General features: G+C 42.8%; 1 protein-coding gene across 1 annotated transcript in view; it reads right to left on the bottom strand.

Moving 5' to 3' along the window:
* Nucleotides 1–9,889, bottom strand: part of stx2b (syntaxin 2b) — a 46,528-nt gene extending 36,639 nt beyond the window's left edge. Inside the window, exons 1-3 of the mRNA XM_043715339.1 lie at nt 9,853–9,889; nt 3,243–3,317; nt 2,570–2,669 (exon numbers count right to left, since the gene is read on the bottom strand). Of these exons, the coding sequence (XP_043571274.1) occupies nt 2,570–2,669; nt 3,243–3,317; nt 9,853–9,873 (196 nt within the window). The 5' untranslated portion in view covers nt 9,874–9,889. The remainder of the gene's footprint in view (nt 1–2,569; nt 2,670–3,242; nt 3,318–9,852) is intronic.
* Between the last annotated feature and the right edge of the window lie 3,800 nt (nt 9,890–13,689).

Raw genomic sequence — 13,689 nt, 5'->3', positions numbered from 1 at the left:
GTGGTACGTGTATGGAATGAGCTGCCAGAGGATGTGGTGGAGGCTGGTACAATTGTAACATTTAAGAGGCATTTGGATGGGTATATGAATAGGAAGGGTATGGAGGGATATGGGCCGGGTGCTGGCAGGTGGGACTAGATTGGGTTGGGATATCTGGTCGGCATGGACGGGTTGGACCGAAGGGTCTGTTTCCATGCTGTACATCTCTATGACAAGCAGATGTGCATGGGTTGCCTTGTTAGTAAGGGATTAAACTGAAGTCACTAGCAAGAAGTGACATCGGTTCGAAGGCTGTAAGTGAAGAGTTGAGGAACCAGGAAAGGAAGATGACCTTAATGGGAGTCATATACAGGCCTCCTAGCAGTAGTCAGGATGTGGGGCAGAAAATAAATCAGGAGTTAGAAAAGGCATGTCAGAAAGACACAATTCCAACAATCATAGGGGACTTTGATATGCAAATAGAATGAGGAAATCAGGTTGGTAGCGGATCTCAGGAAAATTTGGCATCATGTTTGGCACAGCATCATGGGCCAAAGGGCCCGTTTCTGCACTGTTACCGTTCTCTGCTCAACATTCTATATTCTAAAGGGAATTTGTGGAATGTCCACAAGATGGTTTTTTTGAGCAGCTTATGGCAGAGCCCACTCGGGTACAGTCAACCCTGGATTTGGAGACATGTAATGAGGCATACTTGATTAAGGTGAAGGAACCCCTGGGGGCAGTGACCATAATATGAGAGAATTCATCCCACAGTTTGAGAAGGAGAAGCTTGAATCAGATGCAACGGTATTACAATTAAGTAAAGGTAATACAAAGACATGAGGGAGGAGCTGGCCAAAATTGATCATAAGGGAAAATTGTAGAGCAGCAATGTCAAGAATGTCTGGGGTTAATTCAGGAGGCATAGCAGAAACTCATCCTAAAGAAGATACAAACATGCTGAGGGGAAGTCAAGGCAAATATGGCTGACTAGGGCAGTCAGCGACAGAATAAAAGTGCAAGAAAAAGCAAACTGTCTGAAGATTAATGGGAAGCCACTGGATTGGGAAGCCTTTAAAAACTAGTGGAGGATAACATAAAAAAACAATTAGAGGGGAGAAAATGAAATGTGAAGGTGAGCTCACTAGTAATATAATAGAGAGGCAAGCGTGGACATTGGACCATTGCAGATGTAGTAATGGAGAATAAAACAATGATGGAGGAACTGATAGGGGTATGTTCCACCAGTCTTCAGTGTGGAAGACACCAGTAGCATATCAGAACTTCAATCAAGTCGGACACACAGGTGAGTATCGTGGCTATCACTAAGGAAGCTAAGACTGGGGAAACTGGAAGCAGATAAATCATCCAGGTTTACATCCCAGGGTTCTGAAGGAATTAGCTGAGGAGATTGTAGAGGCATTAGTGGTGATCTTTCAGGGATCACTGGAGTCAGGGAAGGTCTCAGAGGACTGGACAACAGCCAGTGTAACACGTCTCTTTAAGAAGGGAATGAGGTAGAAGATGAGAAATTATAGGCCAGTTAGCCTGACCTCGGAGATTGGTAAGTTTTTAATTTTCATTATTTAAGGTTGAGCTCGTGGAATACTTTGAAGCACTTGGTAAAATAGGACTGAGTCAGCACAAATTCATCAAAGGGAGGTGATGCCTGACAAAGCTGTTAGACTTCCTTGAGGTGGTAAGGAGCAAGTTTGACAAAGGAGACCCAGTGGACACAATCTGTTTGTATTTCCACAATGTCTTTGATAAGATGCTACACAGGAGCTTGCTAAATAAGACAAGAGCCCACGGTGTTAGGGGGAAGGAACTAGCATGGATAGAGGATTGGCTGACTGGTAGAAGGTACAAAGTAGGGATAAAGGCATCTTTTTTCAGGATAGCAGCTGGTGACAAAGGGAGGCCAAGTCATTTAGTGTATTTAAGACAGAAATAGATAGATTCTTGATCAGTATCTTGAACCAAGGGTGACAGGCAGAAGGCAGGAGAATGGGGTTGAGAAACTTAATTAGCTATGATCGAATGGTGGAGCATACTTAGTGCGCTGAATGGGCTAATTTTGCTCCTATATCGTATGGTGGTCAGAAGCCATCACAAACCAGCTAATCATATTGACTGAATTTAACCTCAGCCTGCCTGAAGTTCAGGAAATTTTGAAGCTTAGGTTCAGAAAGTCCTTGAAATCCAATTAAAGCAGCTGAATCACTGTCATCATCATTGATACTAAAACACGAGAGCAAACATATGAAGTCCAAATGCCAAGGCTGCTTTAGTCCCTGCTCTCGAGTATGCTTCTTCTACCAAGTGGTTTTCAGCAATTTACAGAAAAATCTTGGCTATAATGCAGCCACTTCCTAACAGATGTAATTTCCTGTTTATTACAGCTCCCATCAGGAATCTATAAGGCTCAGCATCCATTTCCTGAACTATGAATACGAGCTGGTTAAATTCCAAATGGATTTTCATTACTGCAAATTCCAACCCATATGTCACTGATATCAAACAACAAATAGAACATCTGCATAACATTTACACAGCTGCAATTTGAATTTTTTTCCAAGCTGTTACTTACTCCCTTCGGGGTTCGGTGCGGATAGGATGACGCTGTGTTTCTTCTTCACCTCTTCCACATTTTCCGCAATTTGGTCAATGCATCCTCGGATGTCCTCAACCTAGAATGCAATCTTTTCTGTAGTTACAAGTTGTATTTGCATAGCCGGTTCACCAGTTTAACATACAATGCCCAAACAACTCGATCACAAAATTTCACCGTACAGTCTAATGTTTAAACCCAACATGTCTGCTTTTCAGAGAGCCCTGTTTATAATAAGCCACACTTTCACTGATAACACTATTGCAAGTGGATGCAGAATGGGCCCAAGCTTTGATCACTCTCTGCCAGCAGCCCAGTGCACATAATGATGTTGTGCTTCTCAGTCAGTGAGTCTTGACACAAACTGTGAAGGGTTGAAAAGACAAGCCACAAACAGGGAGCTCGTCCTCAGTAAGACAGGGAAATGATAAACTGGTGAGTGCCAGATATTTTTATAACAGCATCGGTACAGAGCAGCACTAATGCACTTGACTCTTCAGGAGGAAAGGAACAAGGAACAATGACAACAAGAAACATACAACATTGAATGTTTACCAAAAATTAGTAGTTGTAATGGTGCCAAATGATACCAATAGTTAAATAAAACTCACCCCGATGTCCCCGCCCCATCGATCCAGTTTCAATGTCCTACCTGATGGAAGAATTCATCCATAAACTGCTCCTTTTCCACAGTAATAGTGACTTCATCATCATAGTTTTCTTTGTACTAGAGATGGATAATGCAAAACCAACAATTATCAATTAAAAATCCAAGGAACACATTTCAGTAACACAGAATATTAATTGTGTCTTGATTATTTCTGTAGCCTGCATGGTTTACTGAGCTCAGTTAATCTTCAATCTATTTCCATTAATGTACTGAATTTACTTCATGGGACCTAAAATCTATTATTTCCACTTAACATTGCACTGCTATTGCTTTATCCCTCACTAACTTTGACTCACTTTCAAACTTTTTGGTTGCTGAACTCGTTTCTGCAAATAAGGATTTCATGATAAATACATTTTGAGTTGTCACTTTCAGAAAGAGAGAGGTCAAGAGCACGGAGTAGGGTTTTATTTATTAATTTTGTGTGGGGGCAGCTCTGGCAAGGCCAATGTTTATTACCCATCCCTAACTGCTTGAGGTAATGATGAGCCTCAGTCTGGAGTATAACTGACTGGTTGCTGGGTTACTTCAGGTGGGAAAGAGTCAAACCGGTTTGTGGGAGTTTGGAGTTACACATTAGGCTTGATCAGACAACAGCAAGTTTTCTTTCCTAAAGGGAACCAAATTCTTAAAACAATGAGAACCTCAACGATCACCATTCCCAATGCAGCTTTTTATTGCAGATTTCATTAACTAAATTTAAATTCCTCAGCTGTTGCAGTGGAATTTTAGCTCAAATATTTGTGTTCGGCTCTCTGGGTTATAGTGATTAGATTACAGTGTGGAAACAGGCCCTTCGGCCCAACAAGTCCACACCGACCCGCCGAAGCGAAACCCACCCATACCCCTACATTTACCCCTTACCTAACACTACGGGCAATTTAGCATGGCCAATTCACCTGACCCTGCACATCGTTTGGACTGTGGGAGGAAACCGGAGCACCCGGAGGAAACCCACGCAGACACGGGGAGAACGTGCAAACTCCACACAGTCAGTCGCCTGAGGCGGGAATTGAACCCGGGTCTCAGGCGCTGTGAGGCAGCAGTGCTAACCACTGTGCCAGTACCTGTCATATCTGTATTACCAATGCACCACAGAAACCAACATTCAAACCAACAACCTCATGATATTCATCACCTCTGGCATGCTATTCTTAATTCATTGCAATAATGCCATACCCTCCTGTTATAAATATTGAAGACTTTATCTACCCACAGCCCATATATTGACAGGCAACATTTGTAACGTATTAATCTTTTAGACAAAATCATCACAGCTCGTTGGTTCTGCACACACCAGCATGGCACCCAGACTGCAGTGTGTATATATACACACACCCTTCAGAGTGTGTGCGTAAAATTTTTCCTTTTGTCCCAGACAGTGACCATCACCAACAAGATCAGTCTCCCTTTGCCAATTAAATTGTATTGCCCTTGGTGAGTATTCCACAATTAACAGCTCAATCACCAGCATTGACCAGAAGCTCAGCTGGACCAGCCATACAAGCAGTTTGACTATAAGAGCTGGTCAGAGTCTGGAAATTCTGACTTCCCAAAGTCCACCATCTACAAAGGCACAAGTTGGAGTTTGTTGGGTGCAGTTCAAACGACACTCGAGAATCTCAACATAAGGAGAAAGCAGCCCACTTGATAGACACCCTATTCACTAACTTAAACCTTCACTCCTTTCAGCACTGGTGCACAATAGGAACTGCATGTACCATCCACAAGACGCACAGCAGCAACTCACCAAGGTTCCTTCTGAACTTGTGACGTCCAGCACCTAGAAGGACAAGAGCAGGAGACATACAAAACCACCAACTGCAAGTTATCACTGGGTTAAAATGCTGGAACTCTCCCCCAGATAGCGCCATGGCTTTCTCTACAGCACATGGACTTCAGTGGTACAAGGCGGCAGCTCACTGCCATCTTCCCAAGGATCAATAACCAGAGATTTGCAGTGAATGCTGACCTAACCAATGACATCCATATCCATGAAAGAATAAAAAAGCTGTTTACTGAAGCTTTGTGATGCAACTAGACTCAATTTCAGAATCAGCAAGCCAGATTCTTCATCACCTTTCAGATTCTGGGTCATTTTATCGTTGTTCTGATTTGTACAAGTGTGACCCTTAGTTTCCATATCCCTCCCAATGTCATGATGGTGAGTACATGGAGTGTGTGTGAACCATCCTCTTCCTGTGCTGTCATGTCCCACAATTGTATAGCAGGATGTACTCTCCCAATTGGACCAGTTTGGCTGTAATTCACAAACACACAGTGGGAAAGAACAAAGACATTGTGAAAACTTTAATAAAGCTCCCACAAAAAGCAGATAGAGTCTTCTGCACAGTTTAATGCATCGACAGTATACAGACTAGCTGCTGTTGTTAGGGAAGGGTGGGGAGTATGAACCCAAATTTGAAAATTTGAATTTCATGGTGGCAGGGTGCGTAGGTGGGGGTGGGATTGGATGAGGAAGTTTGGGGTTAGGATATGGGTAATGCAATCTTCCATCCCTCACCCGAAACAAAGCCAACCAGGAGTGTGTCAGAATGCTTAGGTCTGTAGATAATAGAAGTGTCACCAGAGACTCAGCAGCAGATAGACTGGGGCAGGAGTGGAGGGTGATGCTACGGAGGTGGAACAAGGCACTCTGTGATGGAGGTGGTTAAGGAGGCAATTCCTCAACTTGAAGTCTAACTGAAAAGCAGGAAAGACATTGTGGAAAATAAAAATCAAGGAGTTAAGAGACCCAGCAAGTTTCCCATTGGCCAAGTCATTTAAATATTATCCTCAGTGACTTATCAAATTGTCACTGACTGAAGATGCTGTTCAGTGTGAAAGTGCAAGTTAAAAAGATAATTAGACTGAGACATTCAACATAATGAAGGATTTTGGTAGAGTGAATAAGGAGAAACTGGAGTGGAGGAAAGGATAGTAAGTAACAAGAGACACACATTTAAAGAAATTAGCAAACTAAAGGAGGTGGGATGATGGGAAACGGAATTTACACTGTTATGATGATCTGAAAGGTACTTCCTGCAAGGGTGAAGGGAGCAGCTTCAACAGGAACTTACAGAGCAAACTGGTTAGAATCGGAAATTAAAATGCAAGGCTGCAAGGAAAGAGCAGGGGAGGGGGCTCAACTTGCAATCTCCTGTGATGGTCTCTTTTTGCACTGCATCACTTGGTGGCTTTATCATCTCTTTCCAACCAGCTGCTCAATAAAGCAATTCTAAGCTCAAAATCATTTGGAATGTTTGATTTTTTTTAAATTTGGCCCCTCTCCAGTTCACTTCCCTGTATAAGTGAATTGTATAAGTGAGTTTCATTCCTTCTAACTAATTTTCCTGTAAACTTCAAATATTCCTTTCACTACCACCACTCACTCTAGGATGTTTAATCTTCTCTGCTTTCTTTTAACCTTGATGGATGCCATCATATGTTCTATTTTTATCCGAGAAGTTGTGGGCCATCTTTAAGTATTCCTGTGTGTGAACCAGCTCCACAGAGGCTGAGCTGGAAAATAAAACATCTGTTTTTTTTGGAACTGCACACCTTGGAGTAATTCAAAAGATGGCTTGTAAATAACAACAGGCTTCCCATTTGCTTACCACAGTAGCTGTGACAGAAGGAATATGCTGATAATCAAGGCCCAGTAGTTCCCCACTCCCACCAATCACATTGGCTCTATCTCACAAATGGCTAATTGCTTTCTTTTTGTACAACTTTAGTCATACAGCAAGGGAACAGACCTTCGGTTCAACTCATCCATGCCAACTAAACGAGTCCCATCTACCAGCATTTGGACCACATCCCTCTAAACCTTGCCTATTCATGTATCAGTTAAAATGTCTCTTAAATGTTGAAACTGTACCTGCACCTACCACTTCCTCTGACAGCTCATTCCATACATGCACCACCCTGAATGAAAAATGTTGCCCCTCAGGTCCCTTTTAAATCTTTCTCTTCTCATCTTAAAATTATATCCTCCAGTTTGGAACTCTCCTATCCCATGGAAAAGACCTTTGCCATTCATCTTATCTATGTCCTTCGTGATTTTATAAACCTCTAAGATTACGCCTCAATGTCTTAAGTCCAGTGAAAGAGATACAAAAACAGAAGTTGCTGGAAAAGCTCAGCAGGTCTGGCAGTATCTATGAACAGAAATCAAAGTTAACATTTTGCGTTAGGTGACCCTTCCTCAGAACATCCAGTGAGAAAGATCCTAGCCTATCCCACTCTCCAGTTCTGGTCATATCCTTGTAAATCTTCTCTGCAACATCTCCAATTTAATAATATCCTTCCTATAGCAGGACAACCAGACTGTACACAGTACTCCAGAAGTGGTCTCACTAATGTCTTGTACAACCACAATGCGATGTCCCAACGCTTATACTCACTGGATGAGCAATGACGGCAAATGTACCATCTTTACTGCTCTGTCGACCTGTGACAACTTTCAAGGAACTCTGTGTCTGAACCCCTAACAGTGAATTTCGTCAGGCTTTCCAAAAATAATCCATTGATCAGAAACAAAATCTATTCTTAAAATAACTGGCAAACACTAGTTAACATCTAAGCTGCGATCTGGAATTAAATTAATCTTCAATCCCAAAAACAAGCATGGTGGCTCAGTGGTTAGCTCTGCTGCCTCACAGCGCCAGGGACCCGGGTTCAATTCCGGCCTCGAGCGACTGACTGTGTGGAGTTTGCACGTTCTCCCAGTGTCTGTGTGGGTTTCCTCCGGGTGCTCCGGTTTCCTCCCACAGTCCAAAGATGTGCAGGTTAGAAGAATTGACCATACTAAATTGTCCACAGTCAGAGGAAGTGATGGAGGCTGGTACAATTACAACATTTAAAATTTACCTGGATGGGTGTATGAATAGGAAGGGTTTGGAGAGATACGGGCCGGGTGCTGGCAGATGGGACTAGATTAGGTTGGAATATCTGGGCGGCATGGATAAGTTGGACCGAAGGGTCTGTTTCTGTGCTGTATGTCTCTATGACTCTATAAATAAAGACAGTCTCTGCAAAGGTGATATTTTAAACAAAAAGGCAACAAAAGAAAACTGTTGGCCAAGTGTCTGGAAACAAAGGACAGATTATGACGACTTTGCATAGTCCACTTGGTTTCCTGTCAATGAAATGGAATTGTGAAAAGCTGTAGCCTAATAGTAAAACTTCAGTTGGGATTGCATTCACCCTGGGTCTGAGTCTTTGGATATTGGTGTCAATCCATCTATCCAGATTTTACGAGATAACCAGTAATATCGGTATTTGGAAACTCAGGTTGAGAAATTCTGGGTATCTCCCTTACTGACTCGCAAGTCTGTAAAGCAGAAAATTCAATCCAGAAAAGGGTGCTGGGCCACCTTAGCATAAAGGCCACCTAAGACATTTCAAAACGATGTCTTCAGGTAATTATGAACCATAAATGCGTCTCTTATCTCCTTGAAAGCTTTGTCTGTCATCTCCAAAGTCAGTTTCCTCTCTATAACATCTGGAGGCTTACAACACAAAACATTGTTGACTTCAGTTCTTGATAAATCAGCATGGCATCCTTTTCAAAAACATCTGAACTATTCCATATCTTCCAATTCCTAAAACTAGCTATCTGTTCAAAGATCTTTTGTGCCTGTATTTTAGTAATTAAAAGTTACATTTTTATAAAGTACTAAATTTGCTTCAGATTTACCCAGGAAGTTGGGGGTTACAGTTTGACTCCTCTCTCTCCCGGATTTTTGCACATTTTGATATGAAGTGCATGAAACTGAAAAATCCCCAAATTTCTAAGTCAATTTGAAGGAGCAACTGTAGATGATAAGAGTGGGCTGTGGCAGACGATCGAAGAAAGAATCCTGTGTCGATTCCCTATAATCCCACACTGAGAGGAAAACCTTGCTAACTGCGAGGGATACAAAACAAACTTGACATCAGCCTGAGATGGAGACCACAGACACACATTCAACAATGTAACAAAACAAATGACCGATTCCCTGTCCTTATTTAGACCCACTATTCACTGCCCATGCGCTGTATCTGGCTCTCTGTTTGCCTCACATTCACATGTCTATCAAGACAGGCCTTAAACATTGTTACCATGCTGCTTCCACCATCTCCATCGGCAGTGTGTTCCAGCTACCCAGCACCCTCTGGGTGAAAACCTTTCCCCACTCAGCCTGAATCTTGGCCCTCACGTCCATGATCTTTCCACACTATCTATGCCTTTCCAAATTTTATGGACCTCTATTAGGTTGCACCTCCTTTCAGTCTCCACTTTTCCAGTGAAAACGACCCGGGTTTATCCAATCTCTCTTCATAACTAAAACCCTCCAGACCAGACAACATCCTACCTCCAAACGGACCCCACCACCAAGGATATATTTCCCTCCCCTCCCCTATCAGCATTCCGTAAAGACCACTCCCTCCGTGACTCCCTCGTCAGATCCACACCCCCCACCAACCCAACCTCCACTCCCGGCACCTTCCCCTGCAACCGCAGGAGGTGCAAGACTTGCGCCCACACCTCCCCCCTCACCTCCCTCCAAGGCCCCAAAGGAAACTTCCATATCCGCCACAGATTCACCTGCACCTCCACACACATCATCTATTGCATCCTCTGCACCCGATGTGGCCTCCTCTATATTGGGGAGACAGGCCGGCTACTTGCGGAGCGTTCAGAGAACACCTCTGGGCCACCCGGACCAACCACACCCTGTCTCAGTCAAATCCATCAAATTCAGCACCGCCTTCCTAACCTGAGATCTTCTTCCCGACCTCTCCGCCCCCACCCCAGTCTGACCTATCACCCTCACCTTGACCTCTTTCCACCTATCACATTTCCGACGCCCCTCTCCCAAGTCCCTCCTCCCTACCTTTTATCTTAGCCTGCTGGACAAACTTTCCCCATTCCTGAAGAAGGGCTTATGCCCGAAACGTCGATTCTCCTGTTCCCTGGATGCTGCCTGACCTGCTGCGCGACCTGCTGCGCTTTTCCAGCAACACATTTCCAGCTCTGATCTCCAGCATCTGCAGACCTCACTTTCTCCTCAGACAACATCCTAGTAAACCTCCTCTGTCCCCTCTGCAAATCATCCACATTCTTTTAGTCCATATTCCAAAAGTGGTGTAGCTAAGTTTTGTACAGCTGCAACATAACTTGCCAACTTTTATAATCAGTGCAGACCTGGTGGGCAAAGGGCCAGTTCCTGAGTTTTGTTGTATTGTATTGTAACTGCAGAGGCTGGAAACCAGAAACAAAAACTCAAAGTGCTAGAGAAACTCAGAAGGCGTGGAACATTTGTAGAGGAAGAAACGGAGTTAATGGTTTCAGTCCAGTGACCCTTTGTCAGAACAGAAAACAGCAGGGCCAGGATGGTACTTCTGCTGATGACAGGGGGCGGGGTGAGGTTGGGGAAGAGCAACACACAACAATCCCATCAGGTCATCTGGATGGTTCATTGAAAAAAAGTGCTTCGATCAAATTTAATTTTATGTCTGTAGCCTTGACGCCACACTAAAAGCAAAATCATTTCCTTCTCCCTCTGATGACAGTCCAAGGCGGAAGGGTGTATTCCTCTCAGTTCCAACACACTGACCTGTGCAAAATGCAGATCAGTGAAAAACAAGAATTTGAGTTTCTTTTCATTAAGTAAAAACAAATTCAGGCAAGGTACAGACAAACAGTTTTAGTGGTTTGAAAGTGATACAGCTGTGTTGTTTAAAGAATGTGAAAGCCATGAGATCTTATCAACTTCCCCCACCCACCCATTTGTTTTTTCTTGATGTTCTTCCAAAGTGTTTTGCATTTGTAGTGAGAATCAATGGTAGAACAGATTAAACCCAGTGCGGCACAACGTGTGGACCAAATTCATCCAAAGTCAGCAACAAAGCTGCACCCAAGTTCAAACAGCTCACCATTCATAATAGCACATATTTCAGGAATGCTGCAAAATTCTATAGTTCAACTAGATCAGTCTAATGAAACGACAAGATACATGCTGTGAAGATGTGTCAAGTATTTCCTAGGATTTGATACTGAGTGTTTACATAAAAGTACAAGCACAGAACAGTGCCACACAGACTTTACAACCTCGGTTACTCTGAACAGTACTGGGTGTTCTGCACTTGGCATAAAGTTATAACAAAGGAGAGGGTTGCACACAACAGCAGGCCACAATGTGCTAAATTCTCATTTTCAGCTGAATCAGAGGATGAAGAATATTTGAATGGTGCAGCAACAAAAAAACACTTCCATATTGACACAGCTACATAAGGAGATAATCCAAAAGGTGAGCAAAATCTTAGTTAAAGATAGGTTTAAACAAGTCTCGAGAGGAGAGCACTTTAGGGAGAGAATTCCAAAGCTTAGGGTTAGACAGCTGAAGGCATGACCACAAACAGTGGAGGGATTAAAATCAGGAAAATACAAAAAACCAGAAACAGAGAACACAGTAGATATTGAAAGGATGTAGGTCTTGTAGCTATGTGGATACCATTTAAGCTCCTAATCTCACTTTTCAGTTAACCTGAGCTAAGGCTGCTTGAGGAATGATCTGACCCGTCAAAGGAAGAAATCAAAAACAAAGCTATCTGTAATTCCTGAAGGAAGGATCATACAGACAGAATTAACTCACTGGGTAATAAATACTGTCCTCAGAATCAGAAGATAGTGGGTTCAAGTGCCATTCCAGACATGTAAAAACAATCCTAAACTGATACTCCCAGTGCAGGACTGATGGGATGCTACACTGTCAAAGGCATTATCTTTTGGATTGAAACATTTACATTCCATCTCAGGGGGAAGTAAGCAATTTGATGCCACTATTTTGAAAAGGAGCAGGGGAATTCGCTCTGGTATCTTGATGAAAACCAACAGATCAACCTCCCTCAACCTGGGTGCAAGTTGGCTGCTGTGTTTCCTACATTAAAATCATTCTTTCTCAAAAATAATTAATTAATTGTGAAGTACTGAGACGAGGCAAGTTACTTCAAGTCTTGCGAACAAATAAATGATTATTTAAAGTCTTCAGATGAGAAATTGGAACACAGACTGTGCGAGATCACGTAATCTCATTAACTCACTCACCCCGACTGATGATGGTTGAAGTGACAGCCAGCAGCAGTTTGGGATGAGAGATTTGACAAAGGTACTTTCAAAAATAAAACTAACACCACCTATCTGCATTAACACATTCCAGTTCATATTAAAAGAATCCCATAGCACATACCACAGCTGACAGAAACACTGAATAGAATAAACTTTATCTAACTGATACTCTGCTACTTGAGTCCAAACTTGCACCAAACCCCTTTTGCCCATGTGCTGGCTGACCTACACTAGTTCTCAATTTGGTAATACCTTGCTTGCAAACTTGCAATCTGTGTTTAAAATCCCTCCTTGGCCCCTCCTGATCTTGGTGTCCTCCTCCAGTCTTACATCTTCTCTGAGCACTCTATCATTTCTGATTCTGGAGTGTAGCTCATCTCTGATTTTTATTACAACCATTAGTGTTCCTGCCTTCAGTTACTTGGTCCCCAAGTCCTAGAATCCCCTCCCTAACCCTCTATGCCTTGACCCTTTAAGACATTCCTTAAAACATAGTACTTTAATACACGTTTGAGGTCCAATTTTGTCTGTTAACCTTCCTGGGAAGCACTTCAAGATGTCTTACACAAGGAGCTATATCAATGCAATCTGTTGTTGTTGAACAATTCATAATTAAATCAGATTCTTAACACAATTCTTAAGTAATATAATCCCAAGGAATCTTCATTCTGCTGCATTATGTATGAAATCATATGTGAAGCTATTAAACTTTTAATCAACATTGACAGAATGCTAGAAGTTAGAGATAGCCTATGTTTCTAGGTCAATGAAATCTCCCATTTCAGCTGGCCATACCCAATGAAACGGCACATCTGATGGAGCTGCTGTGCCATGTGGTTAGAAATCTAACGTGACAAAAAGACAGGTTGGTCTAACTGGTTGAATGTCACACCTTTAAAACCACAGTGTGGTTTAGAAGAAGCTTGCTGCTTATGCACTGGCTTAAAAGTTTCATCAAGCTCAGTCGTCCGGACAGCTAGTTTGTGAAGCAGAGTGACGATAACAGTGTGGGTTCAATCCGTGCACCGGCTGAGATTACCATGAGGTTTTGCCTTCTCAGACGTGCCCTTCACCAGAGGTGTGGTGACCTCTGGTTAAACCACCACCAGTCTTCTATCTTGTGAGATAGCAGTCCTCTGGGACTATGGAAAATTTACCCTTTCTACCACTTCTGGGTTGTCGAGTTTTTTTTTGAGGATGTCATGAAAAGTGTTGTACAACTCAAACTCTTTCGGTTATTACCTGACCTCCCAGTGTAAGAACCTCTACCAGTCTGACTATGGATTATGCTAATCCCAGCTGATGTGGAACATG

Source organism: Chiloscyllium plagiosum, chromosome 25, assembly GCF_004010195.1.
Source record: "Chiloscyllium plagiosum isolate BGI_BamShark_2017 chromosome 25, ASM401019v2, whole genome shotgun sequence".
NCBI lineage: Eukaryota > Metazoa > Chordata > Chondrichthyes > Orectolobiformes > Hemiscylliidae > Chiloscyllium > Chiloscyllium plagiosum.
The sequence above is the reverse complement of the archived record's forward strand: the minus strand, read 5'-3'. Positions and strand labels throughout refer to the sequence as shown.